The sequence below is a fragment of the Podarcis cretensis genome (genome assembly GCF_951804945.1).
Source record: "Podarcis cretensis genome assembly, chromosome: 2".
Classification (NCBI taxonomy): domain Eukaryota; kingdom Metazoa; phylum Chordata; class Lepidosauria; order Squamata; family Lacertidae; genus Podarcis; species Podarcis cretensis.
The window spans coordinates 106,122,586-106,141,367 of record NC_137171.1 but is presented as its reverse complement, the minus strand read 5'-3'; the positions used below and the strand labels follow the sequence as shown (position 1 = coordinate 106,141,367).

Below are 18,782 nucleotides of genomic sequence, written 5' to 3'. Positions count from 1 at the left end.
AAAGCCGTGACCCTCCTGTTGCCGTAACTCCAGCTCCCATCAGCCCCATTCCATGCTCCGGGATGATGGGAGTTGTAGTCCAACATTTGGAGGTCTGCAGGATTCCCACTAGGGTGATAAAGAATGAACTTGCAACGTAGTAAGAAAGGATGGAACATTCCAGGCCTGGAAACTAGTATGATAATGATTTAGCAAGAAGAAAGCCAATTCTAACAACAAGGCAGGGTGTGTCTAGGCCTCAGAGTGAAATGACGGTTATCAGGGTGGGTGCATCAGAGGTAAGAAGAGTCGCCCAGTGAGCTCCAATGGCTGAGTGGGGATTCGGATCCTGATCTGCCAGGTCATAGTCCAACATGCTAACCATTAACACCACACTGGCCCTGGGATGTTACCCAATGATTTAGTTGGATATCACACATTTTGTGTAGCTGTGCAAGCAATAATATATCAGAAAGGTTGTGTTGTAGGCCTACTTCTAACAATTAGTGCACTGGGGGCAAGATTTTTGACCTAGTTTATCTGGATAAGATTGGAAGGCTTGCAATGATGGAGCCATAGAAACAACAGCTTATGCCATAATAAATGTGTTAGTCTTTTTAGGTGCCACAAGACTGTGTTGCTGCTGATTTCCTGGTTCCATTCTTATGTAGCAAACCGCAGTTCCTTTCCTCGGTCTACTGGCGGCCTCTTGTGGCATCTCTTTCAGATGTTCTCCTCTCTCTACTTTTCTTCACTTTGGGTGCTTCCAATCTGCCAGCATACTGAGCCTTCATCCCAAATTGCTTGGAGGCTGCTGTTACTGACATTATTTTTTTTTATGTATCTTTATTTTTATGTGGAAATTGTTCAGTTTGGTTATGTAGTTTTTGATGTGTTTTATAGATTTTTATGACGACTTTGCTATGTTTGTAATTATGTAAATCTTTTCATATTGTAAGCCGCCTTGAGCATTGTTTTAACTGTGGAAAAGCGGCATACAAATCAATCAATCAATCAATCAATCAATCAATCAATCTTTATTACAGTCCAGAGACCCAACAAATCATTACAAAGCAATACACAATTCAGCCAGCCTACCTCCAGGTTAAACAAGCATTTTGTTCAGACTTAAAGATGGGGATCATTGGTTCTTGCAACCACCGATAAAAATTTCACCACTGCTAATGTTCTAGCATTAGTCCTGTCTTCCAATAGGAACCTGACATAGTGAGCCTCTGATTTTCCTGGGAAAGGTACCAGCAAGGGTAATATCAGTTCAGCCCTGGCTTGCTCGTATTTCGCACAGTGCAGCAAAATATGTTTTATAGAATTGATGTCTTGGGCACATGAGCAAAGTCTGTCCTGGTAGGGAACTCCTCTCAACCTGCCATCCAACACTGCAGAAGGAAAAACGTTTAGTCTGGCTTTGGTGAATAACCTTCGGTAATTTGGTACTGTCAGGTTTTTAATGTAAGGTGTTAACTTAAAGACATGCCCATATTGTACTCCCAATGCCAACGGACCACAGACTGCATGTGATCAAGATTGAAAGTCACTTGTGTGTATTATCCCATAATCTTTGCTTTAACATCTTTAGGACACCTTCATAACCCAGGTAATTGAGTTGGGGGGGGGGTGACAGACCAATAGAAGTGGCTTTTCTAGCCATGGTTTTCTGCCAATTGCTGACAAACTCCTCATTGGTCAGGTGTTGATACAAACCCTTCCCTACATCAAACACTGCAATCCTGAGCCAATGTTTTAGGGCAGCCCACCACGCTTTAGTTGAAATTGGGCATTCACCAGCTCCTAACAGAAGTATGGGGACGCAGGTGGCGCTGTGGGTTAAAGCCTCAGCGCCTAGGGCTTGCCGATCGAAAGGTCGGCGGTTCGAATCCCTGCGGCGGGGTGCGCTCCCGCTGCTCGGTCCCAGCGCCTGCCAACCTAGCAGTTCGAAAGCACCTCCGGGTGCAAGTAGATAAATAGGGACCGCTTACCAGCGGGAAGGTAAACGGCGTTTCCGTGTGCGGCTCTGGCTCGCCAGAGCAGCGATGTCACGCTGGCCACGTGACCCGGAAGTGTCTCTGGACAGCGCTGGCCCATGGCCTCTTAAGTGAGATGGGCGCACAACCCCAGAGTCTGTCAAGACTGGCCCGTACGGGCAGGGGTACCTTTACCTTTTTACCTTTAACAGAAGTATGGAGTTGGGGACATAGTTGGGTGCCTGCAGCAGAGGTCGTAGAAATTTTGCCTGAAAGCCGTCTAGCTTAGGCAGGTCCCCATTATGCCAGACATTTTCAGCATACAGGAGTTGGGAAATGGATTTTGCGTTGAAAACCCTTAAGGCTGCTGGAACATACTTTGTGAAAAAGAATCTGAGTATGGCTAGCTTTGTGATCTCCGCCATTTGAAGGGAGGAGTCGTTTGTCCTGCAATATCAGATTTAATTTGGACCATAGCTGGGATCTGGGGATGCATACGAATAAAATGATTCTAGATATAGGTAGGTAGCCGTATTGGTCTGACGCAGTCAAAATAAATTAAAAAATTGTCCAGTGGCACCTTAGTTGGTCTCTAAGGTGCTACTGGTCAATTTTATTTATTTATTTCAAATTAAATGATGATGATGATGATGATGATGATTAGACGCTGTCGGCTATTTATTGAGCATTCATTCTTATTTGCTTGCAGGAAGGTTTATTCATTTATTTAAATTGCATTTATATCCTACCTTTTTTTCTCCAAGGAGCTCAAGCTGGCGTACATGGTTCCCCTCCTCCTTGCCTACAAATTGGACCACAATGCCTCAAGAATGCCTCCCCCCATATGAACCGACCCAGACCCTGTAGCCATCATCAGAAGCATTTCGAGATGTTGAGGCAACATAACAGGCCTTTTCTGAGGTTGCTCCCTGCTCTCCCCAGGAACTCATCTGGTGCCTTCATTAAATCTTTAGGCATCCTTAGGGAGGCAAACATTCCTTTTCTCCCAGGTCTTTGGCTAATTAAACAATCTACGAACTTTTAAACTGGGGCGAGGGGTAATTGTTTTTATTTATTTTTATGGAATATATTTTTGTGTTTTATACTGCAAATCACCCTGTCATCGTCTGATGAAGGGCAATATAGAAATTTAATAAATAATAATAGTAATAGCAGTGCTTTTTTCTAAAAAAAATGTTTAGGGGTACTCTCATTTTCCTACTCAAATTGAAATACTGCCCCTCAATGAGGCTAAACTTAAGATTCACAAAATGTTTAGGGGTATGCGTACCCCTGTGTCCCCCCCCCCGAAAAAAAGCACTGAGTAACAGTAGCCACAACAACCCTGTGAGGTAGACTGGGCTGAGAGGCAGTGACTGACGCAAGGCTTCCTGCCCAAGTAGAGAATTTTGCAAATGGAATGATTTTTTAAAAATGATTTTTCCCCCTCCACCCACGTAGACATGGAGAAGTAACAGACTCAGAGGAAAAAAACACAACAAAAGGTATTCCTCTAATTCACGGAAGGGCTCCCGAAAAACGCTGCACGTTTACCCGGGAGTAAGCCTCACTTAGCACAACGGTGCCTGCTTGTGACACCCAGCTCTACCTCTCCTTTAAATCAGAACCAGTGAAGGCGGTGAAGGTCCTGTGTGAGTGCCTGGAGGCGGTTGGAGGTTGGATGGCGGCTAACAGATTGAGGTTGAATCCTGACAAGACAGAAGTACTGTTTTTGGGGGACAGGAGGCGGGCAGGTGTGGAGGATTCCCTGGTCCTGAATGGGGTAACTGTGCCCCTGAAGGACCAGGTGCGCAGCCTGGGAGTCATTTTGGACTCACAGCTGTCCATGGAGGCGCAGGTTAACTCTGTGTCCAGGGCAGCTGTCTACCAGCTCCACCTGGTACGCAGGCTAAGACCCTACCTCCCCGCGGACTGTCTCGCCAGAGTGGTGCATGCTCTGGTTATCTCCCGCTTGGACTACTGCAACGCGCTCTATGTGGGGCTACCTTTGAAGGTGACCCGGAAACTGCAATTAATCCAGAATGCGGCAGCTAGACTGGTGACTGGGAGTGGCAGCTGGGACCACATAACACCGGTTCTGAGAGATCTGCACTGGCTCCCAGTACGTTTCCGAGCACGATTCAAAGTGTTGGTGCTGACCTTTAAAGCCCTAAACGGCCTCGGTCCTGTATACCTGAAGGAGCATCTCCACCCCCATCGTTCAGCCCGGACACTGAGATCCAGCGCCGAGGGCCTTCTGGCGGTTCCCTCATTACGAGAAGTGAGGCTACAGGGAACCAGACAGAGGGCCTTCTCGGTAGTGGCACCCGCCCTGTGGAACGCCCTCCCATCAGATGTCAAAGAGATAAAGAATTACCTGACATTCAGAAGACATCTTAAGGCAGCCCTGTTCAGGGAAGTTTTTAATATGTAATGCTGTACTGTTTTTAACACTGATTGGGAGCCGCCCAGAGTGGCTGGGGAAACTCAGCCAGATGGGCGGGGTATAAATAATAAATTATTATTATTATTATTATTATTGTGACTAAGAATGGCAGCAAAGCGAGGCATCCTGTTCCCATTTGCTTTGACTGTAAGCTTTCCCTGGATTAAAAGCAAAAGCGGCATGGGGGTGGGAAAAAAGGCTTCGCGACCCATTTTGCTCTCCGTCCCCACAGCAAGGCAAGCGCCGCTCACTGCCCGTCCCCCTTCCCCAGCTCTCTGCCTCCGCGACCGCGCAGCAACGCTCTACAAAGCAGCCCCATTCGAACGCCCTTTGACGCAGGCGCGCTAGGTCCAGTAACTTAAGGGAGAGACCCCCCCCCCCCGCCTCCGAAGCATAGAGCTTTTGATCCTATTGGCTACCAAGCGTTCCAAACCGCTCCGCCCACTCCCCGCGCCAACTCTGATTATTCCCCCGCCCTCTCTTCTCCCGAGTGCTCCTTTACGTCTCTTCCATGATCTAACAGCTCATTGGACCGCCGGCCTACGCGCGGGGCGGAGCTCCTGACGACTTCGCGCATCCGCCATTGGCCAGAACGGAAGATACGGGGCTCCATCATTGGCTGGCGGAAGTTCTGTCCGGTTGTTTCCCCCTCACTCTGTGCATCGTTCTGTGTGTTGTCCCGAGGAGAAAGGCGCGTGCGGGAGGCATGTGGCGCCTGGTTCGCTGCAGGACTGTTGTCGGTTAGGTTTCCCCGTCGCAGGGCTCCGTCGAAGAAACTCTCGTGGCAGCCTTGGCCGGCTCCTGTGCACATCCGATGGAGATTTCGTACGTTGACTTCAGTGCTGGCTCCACTTAACTTGCGGGAAAATTCATTCATTCATTTATTCATTCATTCATTCATTCATTCATTCATTTTTATTGAATTTGTATACCGGGCCGGATTTAGGTTTGATGAGGCTCTAAGCTACTGAAGGTAATGGGGCCCTTTATATGTGCACCTGTCCTTTGTCAACAACAAATTGTCGCTGTTTTTTGTGTTGAATATATGCTTTATGGTAATTTATGGACCTAATGGGACGCAGGTGGCGCTGTGGGTTAAAGCCTCAGCGCCTAGGACTTGCCGATCGAAAGGTCGGTGGTTCGAATCCCTGCGGCGGGGTGCGCTCCCGCTGCTCGGTCCCAGCGCCTGCCAACCTAGCAGTTCGAAAGCACCTCCGGGTGCAAGTAGATAAATAGGGACCGCTTACCAGCGGGAAGGTAAACGGCGTTTCCGTGTGCGGCTCTGGCTCTGGCTCTGGCTCTGGCCAGAGCAGCGATGTCACGCTGGCCACGTGACCCGGAAGTGTCTCCGGACAGCGCTGGCCCCTGGCCTCTTAAGTGAGATGGGCACACAACCCCAGAGTCTGTCAAGACTGGCCCGTACGGGCAGGGGTACCTTTACCTTTTTATGGACCTAATAGGTATCTAAAGCCATTTGCACATAACAAAATATGTATTTTATCAAAGTAATTGTTGAACTGAAGTACAATTAAGAAGTATATTAATACAGTGGAACCTCAGGTTGCGAACGTGAACCATGTGGGAGGCACGTTTGCAACTAGCAACGTTCACAAGCCGCAGCATCGCGTCTGCACACATGCGGGTTGCGATTCGGCGCTTCTGCACATGTGCAAAGTACGATTTAGTGCTTCTGTGCGAGCGCCGAAACCCGGAAGTAACCCATTCTGATACTTGCGGGTTCACAACCTGAAACCGCGTAACCTGAAGCTTCTGTAACCCGAGGTACCACTGTAGTGAAATTTGGGGGGAGGGCCCAAGAGAGTGGGGCCGTAAGCTATAGCTTGTTTAGCTTATACAGTGGTACCTTGGGTTACATACCCTTCAGGTTACAGACTCTGCTAACCCAGAAATATTACCTCGGGTTAAGAACTTTGCATCAGGATGAGAACAGAAATTGTGCTCCAGCGGCACGGCAGCAGCAGGAGGCCCCATTAGCTAAAGTGGTGCTTCAGGTTAAGAACAGTTTCAGGTGAAGAATGGACCTCTGGAACGAATTAAGTACTTAACCCGAGGTACCACTATATGTAAATCTGGCCCCTATACCTAGAGGTCTCTGGACGGTTCACAGAAAAGCCCCACGGAATCTCATAGGGCTTGCTTCCAAGCAGGGATGCATGCAGTCAACCTTCCAAAACGTCTCTCCCATCTCGCTTGGAAATTGTGTTCCCGCCCCAGCTTAAGCTTTTCGGGGAAGGTTAGCTTCCTAACAGTAAGTGCAATGGGGTTCAAAAAAAGGGTGGGATGCAAAGCCTTAGGTCCAAGTGCTTTGCTTTGTTTTGTTTTTTAATGATTGAGACACACACACACACCCCACACCAAGTTTCTAGTTGTTCCTATTTTATCTGTAAGCTGTCCTTGTCAGGGAAGAAGGCAGTGTATAAATAAATACATAATTATAATCCTAATGATAATGTCCTGTGTATCCTACTGATTAGGAAGGGTGGTTTAATTATGTGTCCTGAGCTTTCTTCATGGTTATTATTATTATTATTATTTATTTGCACCCCATCCATCTGACTGGGTTGCCCTAGCCACTCTGGGTGGCTTCCAGCATATATAAAAATATAGAATGCTTCAAAGTTCTGCAGAGCTTTGAATGGCATTTTTCATACTTGCGATTTGTACAGCACTGGGTTTTGCAACTTGAGAGCCTCCAGTTCTTTGGACTACCGCTCCCATCAGCGCCTGACACACCAAGCCTGAAGATCTTTGGTGAAGAGTCCTTGGCTTATGGTCCTGCTGTCTAGTGCAGAATGGAAACTGGCAACATCCTAGTTGCACGCTGTTGTGTACATGTTTAAAAGTACGAATAACAGTTGACAATTTGTGGAATTTCCAGTGTAGGACTTTATGTGCTTTAAGTGGCTATTTCTTCTTTTAGAAGTCAGCTTACCAAAATGACTGAATTTGGAGAGAGCAACAAGCCATCTTCCTATAAAAGAATAGTTCTCAAGAATGCTTCTGAACACCACTATTTAAAGATCCATTTGTAAGTTCATGCCTTTTTTTCCTTCTGCCCCTTCACCTTGGAAGGATTTGGTGTGGCGTATCCTTTTGTTGATCAATAGGATTTACTAATAAGACTTATTGCTAACTTACATTTCAGGGAGTTTCAGGAAGCTGACTTTAGCCTAAATGCTGTTGAATTCAAACAACTTATCATCTCTGCTCTGAAACGGCTGCATGGTGAGGTATGTTTGTTGTTTATGTTGACTGTCATTATTTAGAGATGGCATTTGTTCAGTTTCCAAATTTGAGACTCTTGAGATTCCCGTGGACTGCAAGAAGATCAAACCTCTCCATTCTTAAGGAAATCAGCCCTGAGTGCTCACTGGAAGGACAGATCGTGAAGCTGAGGCTCCAATATTTGGGCCATGAGAAGACTCCCTGGAAAAGACCCTGATGTTGGGAAAGATTGAGGGCACAAGGAGAAGGGGACGGCAGAGGACGAGATGGTTGGACAGTGTTCTCGAAGCTACCAGCCTGAGTTTGACCAAACTGCGGGAGGCAGTGGAAGATAGGAGTGCCTGGCATGCTCTGGTCCATGGGGTCACAAAGAGTCGGACACGACTAAACAACAACAACAAATATCCCCTTGTTTATTTGGATCCACTGCATAGAGGAAAGATGGCTTCTGAAGGAGTACAGCTGTGCACTGTTTGTCTTTATGCTTTTAAAACTAGGTGAGAACAGCCAGCTGTTTCTCCCAGCTTAAAGAGGTGAAACATTGCAGTCATAACAAGAGAAGACTATGAAGAGAGGAAGCAATATAAAATATGAATATGCAGCAACTTCATTTTGCAAAGTCCCTTTCTGCTTCTTAGTAACAACGTAATGTCTTTTCTTTTTAGGTTGGTGCTGCTTTGCTTGTTGATGTGCTGACCTATGAGGAAGAAACATTGTCTGCAGTACTCAGAGTACCTAATGCGTAAGGAACTCTGAATATACAATCTTTAGCAAGCGCTATTGGGTGAAAACAAGGCTGTCTAAAATGAAGGGGATGCTCTTTATGTTTAAAGAAGAAGTCACAAGCTTGGTTGGTACAGGCAACTCCTCATTTACGCAGGATTGGGTTCTGAGGAACTGTGCAAAGCCTGTCCCCCTCACTCTCTTCTGGTGCCGAAAATGGTGCTTGCTTCCATGGTTGTGCTTGTGCCAGTCGTGCACAAATGGGGAGTTGCCTGTATTTAGCATTGTTGTTGTTTGGGTGTAGGAGTGTTACTTAATGGTGGTGAAGGTGTAATTTCCTCGTCGTTCCTGCAAGGTCAGGGTTGGAAAAAGTACTTCCAATTTCAAGATGCCAGTACAGTGGTACCTTGGTTCTCAAACACTTTGGTACAGAAACAACTTGGAACCCAAACACTGCAAACCCGGAAGTAAGTGTTCCGGTTTGCAAAGCTTTTTCGGAAGACGAACGTGCTCCGTTTTCAGTGTTACACTTCCGATTTGAGTGCCACACTTCCGTTTTGAGTGTCATGCTGAGGGCTGTCTGTTGTTGCAGCTCTTTTTGTTTTGTTTTTGTGACTGTGGAACCCAGTTCAACTACTGATTGATTGATTGTGTGACTGCATTACATTGTTTATTGCCTTCATTTTATGGATCAATGATAGCAAAATTCATGTTAAATTGCTGTTTTAGAGGTTGCTTTTAAAAGTCTGGAACAGATTAATCCATTTTGCATACTTTCTATGGGAAAGCTCGCTTTAGTTTTAGAACTCTTTGGTTTTGGAATGGACTTCCAGAACGGATTAAGTTTGAGAACCAAGGTACCCTACTGTATCAAGTACCAGCACCAGGTCTATACAGTGTTAACCAAGAAACTTGATTTGAGTTACTTGGCAATAGTCAAATGGGTTTCTGGCAACCACATAGCAATCCTGTGCAAGGTGTTCTCTGCATTCTCCTAAAAAAGAGGAAATTTTTGTTAAATTTGTGTGTGGAAAGGTATGCTTAAAAATTCCAACAACACAGAACTGTGGATCTTGCCTCTTAATGAATGAGACTGAAATCTTAATATTTGTCCTTAGCCTTTTCTGTCATGTTGTGTTGGCACTTGTTTTATGTGTGCAAGAATGTCTCTAATTCTGTCGTTTGAACAGTGGCCTCACAAAGCTGTGGAGTGCTCTGACGCTGTTTGGTTCATATCAGAACAGAAAGTGTGCTTTTAGGGTGATACAGGTAAGAGTTAAGATGCAAGCAATCTGATCCCAGGTTATAAAGTTGCCTAACAGAATGGTCATTTTTTTCAGGATTTACATTTACATTTACAAGCTGTACGCCGGCTCCCTCAGCCAATAAAGCGAGATGAGTGCCGCAACCCCAGAGTCGGCCACGACTGGACCTAATGGTCAGGGGTCCCTTTACCTTGACCTATGTCCCTTTGAGTGCAATGGTGGTTACTCCCATATGGATAAAAAATTGCTGCCAAAAGATGTTATGTGATATTCAGTCACAGAAGTCTTATTTCAGTATTGGTTTGTAGTACACACATAGCAAATTGTAGTTAATTGGTCTTATTTTCTGAATTTCTCTTGAAAAACCAAAAGTAGCTTACAATAAATACCTCAAGTAATGAATCTGAAACCCATATGGTTGCTTTTTCATAGTGAAGAGATTAAAATTCATTTTAAGTCCCACATTTTAAGTCCCTGCTTTGATTTTCCTCTGCGGTTAATAGTCCCAGCTAGCTAAAACACAGTTTTCTGGATGGATGGAGTAATCAATGAGGTATTTGGATCATTGGTTAATACTAATCGATCAGAATTCTCTTTCACACTACCTGGCTAGCCACAGCTGAGTCTCCTCATTATAACTGGCTGATCAAAGTTTATGCCTTAATTCCATTGTTTATCAAATATTCTTGGTTGTTGCCCTGGAGCTTCCAGATCGTGGAAATCTATGTACCGTACTGTACTGTGGTATTCATGCTGGTTAAAGACCAATTCTTTTCAATATGGGATTGTTTAGAAAAGTAAACTATTCTGTGTGTTCTGAGGAAGTGACTTTTCCCCATCATATATTTTTAGTCCTTGCAGGTGCCTAGTGCTGAAAGGTGGAACAGAAATTTAAATAACAAATGCGTAAAAAAAACACCTTGTCAAACTTGCTTAGAAGCTGCTCACTCCGAATGTTCACTTCTGTGGGCACTGATTTGCTGATATATCATGTTGTGGTTTTATTTTTGCTAGAACAACCCCCCCGCCCTTGTCCTTGGCCCTCTTCTGAATACCAAATAATTATATAGGCTGTCATCAGCATGTAAAAGTGACTGTTTGTGGCTACAGAACTGAGTGTTCCTGTCCTCCCATTGTCATTGGAATGCCCACTTCACCCTCACCTCCTAGGCTTATATTTTATTAAATCTGGTTTCGAAGAAGATTAATCAACTTCCATTCTGTTGTCACAAGTTACTCACATTTTGCTTTCCGCAGGAGGAATTTTCCTGTTCTTGTTTTGAAATTCATGTTCCTGTTTCTTCCCCTTCCTAGACTTCTCCGTTTCTTCTTGCGTTAGCTGGGAACAGCAGAGAACTGGTGCTGGATTAAATAAACCGAAAAGGCAACTTGACTCGAGCTTGTGAAAAGCCAGAGCTGTCTTAAGATGCAGGTAGCATGGCTGAAATGCAGGTTTCTATGTGCGAGACTCCAGCGAACTTTCCCAGCACGGCCAGATGTTTCCATTCCACTTGCTCAACCCTCTGTTCATCATTTGCACATACAAGTAGGAGACAAGGCAGAATTAACCAAGGCATTTACGCAGGAGGATGTTGTTACCTTTTCGAAGTTAACGGGAGACACAAACCCATTGCATCTGGACGAAGACTATGCAGAGAGCTCAAGATTTGGCAGGAGAGTTGTCCATGGTGTTCTGATCAACGGGCTCATCTCTGCTGTTCTGGGCACTAAGATGCCTGGGCATGGCTGCGTTTTTCTTTCTCAGGAAATTCATTTCCCATCCCCGTTATATGTTGGAGAAGAGGTCTTAGCTGCAGCGGAAGTGAAGAAACTGAAGAGATGTCTTGCTTATATTTCCGTCTCCTGTACTGTTGTAGAAAGTGGCAAAACAGTGATGGAAGGCACCGTTAAAGTCATGGTGCCAGACCATCAGAAATCTCAGATCTGACACCAAATTGCAGTATACTATTGTAGCTGAGGCCATGAATAGTTTGTGTGGACATACATTTAAATACTTTTCAAGACAATGCCAACTGTGTACATTAATGCAACTGCTTAATGATACACAGAGTACATCTTATACTTATCTATATCTGTAATTGTTGGTGTTTTGTTTTATGGCTCAGAACAGAGAGCTGAATGCAGATTTCCTGCACCAGTGCATCATTCTCACCTACATTTCCGTGGTTTGTGAACGTGGCTGGTTTGGATTCCTTTGGACCGTTTGTTGTTCAGAACGGGCTTTTCCTGGTAATGGGTATATAAACTTTAATAAAGCACAGATCCCATTATAAAAATTTCATTCTCTTGTATTCCCATGCATAGTTTGGTGGGTTCCCCCACCCACAATAAAAATAATTACTTCTAAATGGTTTGTTGCTACCTATTCCCTTCATGCGCAAAGCAAAATGCAGGATCCCTTTACCCTATATATATTCACTCGACCACTTTGATTCACAGAACTGGCACTCCGACAGATGCTACCTAATACTTGTTCTGCGCTTGTAAGAAATGGGTCTTTTAGATAGGCTGCACTTACTCGTTGGAACTCCCCGCCTGTTGACATTTGACAGGTGCCTTCACTGAGCTCTTTGTGCTGCCTGTTGCTTGTTTATAGACAAGCCAGTCCACACATGCACAAGTTACATGTGTCTGATTTCTTTTTAACTATTGCTGATTAAATGATTATTTTTTTAAAGATCTGTTTTTCAGAGGTACACATGCCTTCATGGGCAACAAGTACTATTGGAATTGATCTGTCCTGCAGAAAAATGGCTGTTGTTGGTTTCCCTGTGGTTCTCTCCAGGGCTTTTTCTCAGCAAGAACTTGCCAGAGCTCAGTTCCAGCACCTCTCTGGTGGGTGCCATTGCTATGATAAGAGAATGTGAGAGGCATTCATAGTAAGTGATGGGAAAGGGACATAGACGGGGGGGGGCAAGTGGCCCCCTCCAACCAAGTACGTAAATTAAAAATAATTAAGTGACCAATTGTACCGCAAATAGCTTGGCTCCTCCCCAATAAATCTCCCCCCCTCACATAAATCGTGGCCATGCGCATGGGAGTGCGGCAAGAGCTTCACTCAAAGCTCTTGCATCAACGAATTCACAGGGGACAAACCTTATAGTTGTTTCAAGTGTGGGAAAAGCTTCAGTCAGAGTGGCAACAACCTTACTTCGCATCAAAGAATTCATACAGGGCACAAACCTAAGAAAGGGTTGGAGTGTCGAAAGATCTTAAATCATATCAAAGCTCCAACAGAGAGCAAACCAAAGATTGTGATCATCGTTAGAATCCACTTCTTTTTCTTTGTTTCATTTGATTTTTTGCTTCACTCCAGTTTGTCATAATAGACTTTTGCTTGTTTTGAAGGCCTTTGTTAGAGCGCTTGAACTTTGCCTGTTGTGTCGTCGTGCCTGGCTGGCTCGATGGACATCCCATCTCAGTATGTGATTTTTTTTGTTTTGTTTTATGTATCATAAGTTGCTTTTAGTTACCCTAGTAAAAAAGCAGCTGGTAAATTTAATAAAATATGCAAATCTATTAAAAAAATTAAAAATGCTTAAACCCCCAATTAAACTGATAAAATAAGTAAAACCTATGAAGCATTTTTTTTTCTTTTAAAAGAAATTGCCTTTTTGTAAAAACAACAACCCCTAAATCATATGACTGGGTGGGCTTGCCAAAACAAGTTTCAGCTGATGTGTAAAACAATAGTGAGTGGTTTCCTTTTTTTAGGGTTTGGCTAGCAATACAGAGCAGGCTCAGTGCCTACATTTTTTTTATTTTTTAAAAATTGCTTGTTTCAAGCCACTTTGCTAAGTTCAAGATGACTCTGGTTACATGCTCCTAGGTTCTCCATATCCTGGAGCTGTCTTGAGTGAGACAACTTGAGTCATTGTCTTGCCTCTTCTTTTCATTTGTGGCATCTTCTCCCCCTGTGTTGGTAATGAGATCAGACAACCATCCCTTCCCATCGCTGGACCCATAAGAGTTGGGGTCAAGGCAGAGCTGCCTGTTCATAATTTAAATGCTTGTTGATTCCAGGGAGGGTAGAATTTATAAGTTAACACCTTCCTGCAGAAATCAGTTCCCTCCAGAATATTTATGGGTACTTCAGGTTGTTAACTAAACAGGATGAGTATAGAGAAGTGTTAGTTTCCTGGACGACTGACCATATCAAATACGGCAAACTAGTTTTGCTGACTGCCAAAATGGAATTTGGATATTTTTAAACTGACAAGCGGCAATGTTAAGCTGGCCATTATTAACTCGGGTTCATTAAATGCTTTACCATTATTTCCAAAGCGTAAAGTAATGTGTATTCTTCCTAAGATGTGCGGGATGCTTTGGCCTTTAGTCATAAAGCTAGGGCATGTGGAAAACATTACGTCCTGAGATCGCAACTTTCACAAAAAGATGTTTTGAGTGGAAAACATTATCTTCCCCTGAAACAATTCCATTCAGCACAATTGTTCTCTTTTTGAAAACCTATATTTTAAAAGTTGTAGAGCTAGCATTCATTAAAATGGTGGCCTTAAATGGTTTGCGTTTCCTCAGCGATGTATGTAGGATTGTGGCCTGGGGCGAAAGACGGGAGTTTAAAACAAGCTTACCAGCATGACTGAAAAATCTCCATTCCTAGTTAATTTGGTCAGTATGTCAACTTAGGTTTTAAATGGCTGCAAAACACAACAACTCCTCCTCGAATAGAAATTTGTTTCACATACTGTGGTTCATCCAGTAAGAGGTAATGTTTTTTAGACCAGCTATCTAGGGATTAACGGAGGGAGGAATTCTGTTTGCCAGATTTCATCAGATCTGTGCAATGGTGTGTTGGTGAAGTACAAGGATACATTAAAATTACGCTTCATGGCATTACGGATCCTCTGACCCCCCCAGAGCATCTTTTAAAGATTTTGATCAAAGCTGTGTGGATGTCTACTATGCACACGCTTCAAAGTTATTGTGGCACGGGGCTCTTTGCGTCCTGTTCACTTCTGAATAGCCTCTTTCATTTTTGTGTGTAAAAAGGATAGTGAAGGAAAGAGCGAGAAGGAAAAGACCATGTGGTCTGGCCTGACACAAGCATGTTTCACTTTTCCCAGCTGAAAAGATGGTGACCCTTTGTAAAGTAGTCTGTTGATTCATCTCTGTAGGGAGCTACCCTCTCAGATCAGCTTTCGTTAGCCGGAGATTCAGAGAGAAACAAAAATAGTAATAAAATAAAAGGTGCTTCCCACACCTTCCTGCATAAACTTTGTTTAAATAAATAATGTATGGAGTAGAACTTTTGCATCTCCTATTTTTGAGAGGTGTCAACTGCCCTCGATTGCCTGACTGCAGTAAGAGATGCAAAATGACCTAATCAAAGAAAAATGCAAATTGTTAATGCCAGCCTGCCACCTCCACAGTCTGAAACTGCTCTTAGGCACATGCTTAATGCTCTTGAGTGATTGTCACATGGCAGAGTTGGAGGATTAACTGCCTAAGACAGGCTTCCTCAAACTCGGCCCTCCAGATGTTTTTGGCCTACAACTCCCAAGATCCCTAGCTAGCAGGACCAGTGGTGAGGGATGATGGGAATTATAGTCTCAAAACATCTGGAGAGACGAGTTTCAGGAAGCCTGGCCTAAGCCATGGGTAGCTAAGGTGTGGTGCCTTCCAGATACTGCTAGATTACAATGCCCATCAGCCCTAGCCAGCATGATGGGAGTTGTAGTCCACAATCGTCTGGAGGGCACCATGTAAGCTACCCCCAATCCAGGGCTATAGCCCAATCTGTGGAGAGTACTTGGGAGAGGCATTTCATGCAAAGGCAACTTGTGTTTGTGGCTTGAGAAAGCAGCAGGCCCCCTTTGCCAGGCGGAAGCTACATCACTGAGGTGAGGGTTAGAGGTGTTCTGTCAAGGCTTAGATGAGGGCAAGAAACACAGGAGGATAACATTTCACTGGGGTGGTGGTGGTGGTGTTGTTTAAATCCCACTACTGTACTTTTCCTCCAAGGAGCTTCAGGTGGCATACATGGCTGTCCACTGTGCTACCCTCACAACAACCCTGTGAGGTAGGTTAGGTGGAAAGACGGTAAGCGGTTCAAGGTCACCCAATGAGCTTCATGGCTGAGTGGTGATTTGAACCCTTGTCTTGCAGGTCCTAGCCCAACCCTCTAACCCAGGGGTCAGCAAACTTTTTCAGCAGGGGGCTGGTCCACTGTCCCTCAGACCTTGTGGGGGGCTGGACTATATTTTTTTGGGGGGGAGGGAGAGAATGAACGAATTCCTATGCCCCACAAATAACCCAGAGATGCATTTTAAATAAAAGCACACATTCTACTCATGTAAAAAACGCCAGGCAGGCCCCACAAATAACCCAGAGATGCATTTTAAATAAAAGCACACATTCTACTCATGTAAAAATATGCTGATTCCCGGACTGTCCACAGGCCGGATTCAGAAGGCGATTGGGCCGGATCCAGCCCCCAGGCCTTAGTTTGCCTACCCATGCTCTAACCACTATGGTGGACTGGCTGTCAAATAAGTGTTTGCTCCCATTTACCACGTGTACTACTGATGGTGCTTGTAGCCTCAAGTCTGGCAGACCACTGGTGCCACTTTAGCTGTGGAACGCATTGTAGTTTTGCTTTCGCTTCCACTGTCTCTCAAGTTTTAGTTCACGGTTTCTGTTTCCTAGAGTTCCTTCACCTCACTGCTGCCAAGTGCACAGCCTCTTCAGCTTTGGCTGGGAGCACTGCCCAATGTATTAACTGTTCCCAGGGCCTTCCATACCACAAAACAGGTTTGGCAACAGCAGTGAAAGGAAGGGGGGCAAGCAGAGGGAGGGAAAATGGTTCGGGTTTCAGTTCATCATTCCCCCCATTGTGGACTAATATGGTTCCTAGGATAGTGATAAGCCCCTGACTTACTTATTTCTGAGACTATTGGCTGACTTTTCACTCAAGAGTCCCTGGACAGGCAGTGCAAAAAATTAAAATCAGCAATATTTAAAACTAAGGTTGCTATATATTAGCTTATAGTTGATGCAATCAATATAATTCACTTGTTGTTAAGTCTCCTGCATGTCCATGGTGCATAATAGTAGTGAATTGCACTAGTAAGCAGGGGTTGTCAACATGTTACTGGATTCCAGCTCCCATCTCAACCAGCATGGCCAGTGTTCAGGGAAGAGAGGAGTTGCAGTTCTACCTAGAGGGCACCATATTGGCTACATTAGACATAGAGAGCTCTTAATGTAAACAAAAGCATTCAGAAGTTTGATTCAACCCATCTGGGCATGAACAGAGACTATGGTTTCCTCACCCACAAGAGTTTGTGAATTAATTACTGTTATTATATTTTGTGTTTATATCTGACCTTTTCTTCCAAGCAGCTCAAGGTAGTGTACATGGTTCCTTCTCCCCCCCCCCCACGTCCTCATTTGACCTCCTTGGAGATAGATTAGGCCATGGGTAGGCAAACTAGGGGCTGGAAGCGGCCCAATTGCCTTCTAAATCCGGCCCGCGGACAGTCCGGAAATCAGCGTGTTTTTACATGAGTAGAGTGTGTCCTTTTATTTAAAATGCATCTCTGGGTTATTTGTGGGGCATAGGACTTCATTCATTCCCCCCCCCCCAAAAAAAAATATATAGTCTGGCCCCCCACAAGGTCTGAGGGACAGTGGACCGGCCCCCTGCTGAAAAAGCTTGCTGACCCCTGGATTAGGCTGAAAGGCAGTGAGTGGCAATTTGAACCCTGGTCTCCACCCAGCAGTGCTGGGATGATTTTCATCTACCGTTCATTACTGCTGTGGTGAGTGGTCATCATGCTTCATCCTGCATCCACTTAAGCTTTAATTGAGTTGTCCCAGATATATATATGCGCATTTCATCACCATTTGACTCTTGACTCCACAACTTACAAGTTCTTCCCTCTGCAACTGTGGGCATCTTCTTCTTCTTTGGCGATCACTCATAGCCGAGTAAGATTGTCTTCCACAAACACAGTCTTAACAGTGAGTCCGTAAGTGACTGCGGAGGCCAATTATGGATCCACACGTCCTTCCACAGTGGGGACATAGGTTTCCAGATGGGAGTTGGTCATGGCGAGGGTTTGCCAAGCGTGCCTTCCTCTTAGCGCGTTTCTCCCTTGCATCCTGAGTTTGAGTGTCTTCAAAGCCCATGACACCTTTGGTAAAGGTTGTTCTCCAATTGCAGCGCTCGCAGGCCAGTGTTTCCCACTCGTCGGTGTTGCCAGTGTTTCCTAGTTGCCCAGTTGCCCCCAAATGAGGCCGGTACTTCAGCTGATGAAACCCACCAAAGCTTAGGCCATAATAAACTGGCCGATCCCTAATCTGCTGCAGATATTGTCTTTGTCATAGAATCATAGATTTGCAAGGGACCCCTGAGGGGCCATCTAGTCCATCCCCCATGTAATGCAGGACTTTCAATGAAAGCATCCCTGGCAGCAGGGCCGGATTTAGGTTTGATGAGGCCCTAAAGCTACTGAAGGTAATGGGGCCCATTATATGTCCAGTTGTCCTTTGTCAACAACAAATTGTCACTGTTTTTTGTGTTGAATATCCGCTATATGGTAATTTATGGACGTAATAGGTATCTAAAGCCATTTGCACATAACAAAATATGTATTTTATCAAAGTAATTGTTGAACTGAAATACAAGAAGTATATTAATATTGAAATACAATTAAGAAGTATATTAATAGTGAAATAATTATTAAGCTCTAACTTAAAATGATTTTTTATTCATAACAAACTTTGACAGTAACAAAACTTTGACAGTAACAAAAGTTAATTTAGAAACACATTTTTTTCCATTTAAATTTTTTGGGGGCCTCCCAAGAGAGTGGGGCCCTAAGCCATAGCTTCTTTAGCTTGAGTATTTACTGTTCCCAACCCAAACCATGCAGAAAGCCATCTAATTCAGATTTTAATTTTATCCTGACTTGTTTTTAAGAGGTGATTAAATTACTGTTTGATTTTATATCCATGTTTATATTTGATGTTAGCCGCCCTGAGCCCGGTCTCGGTCGGGATACAAATAAAAGTTGTTTATTATTATTATTATTATTATTATTATTATTATTATTATTATTATACATAAATCCGCCACTGCCTGGCAGACGGCCATCC

General features: G+C 44.4%; 1 protein-coding gene across 6 annotated transcripts; it reads left to right on the top strand.

The window, feature by feature from the left end:
* The first annotated feature begins 4,955 nt into the window (after window positions 1–4,955).
* On the top strand, window positions 4,956–12,010 carry LOC307209059 (ribonuclease P protein subunit p14-like). Of its 6 annotated transcripts, none has more exons than XM_079964162.1 (6): window positions 4,956–5,210; window positions 7,349–7,456; window positions 7,574–7,658; window positions 8,319–8,395; window positions 9,567–9,645; window positions 10,956–11,159. In XM_079964162.1, exons 2-6 carry the CDS (start codon window positions 7,365–7,367, stop codon window positions 11,010–11,012), a joined length of 390 nt encoding a protein of 129 aa, XP_079820288.1. In that variant the 5' UTR covers window positions 4,956–5,210; window positions 7,349–7,364; the 3' UTR covers window positions 11,013–11,159. The 6 variants fall into 6 exon arrangements, with proteins under 6 accessions (XP_079820288.1, XP_079820287.1, XP_079820286.1 ...); XM_079964161.1 differs by having other exon boundaries at window positions 4,957–5,147; window positions 7,352–7,456; XM_079964160.1 differs by having other exon boundaries at window positions 4,958–5,147.
* Window positions 12,011–18,782: the final 6,772 nt, after the last annotated feature.

What these genes read in the sequence shown, in the direction of transcription:
- LOC307209059 (XM_079964157.1), top strand. Translation starts at nt 11,068, where the DNA reads ATGCAGGTAGCATGGCTGAAATGCAGGTTTCTATGTGCGAGACTCCAG.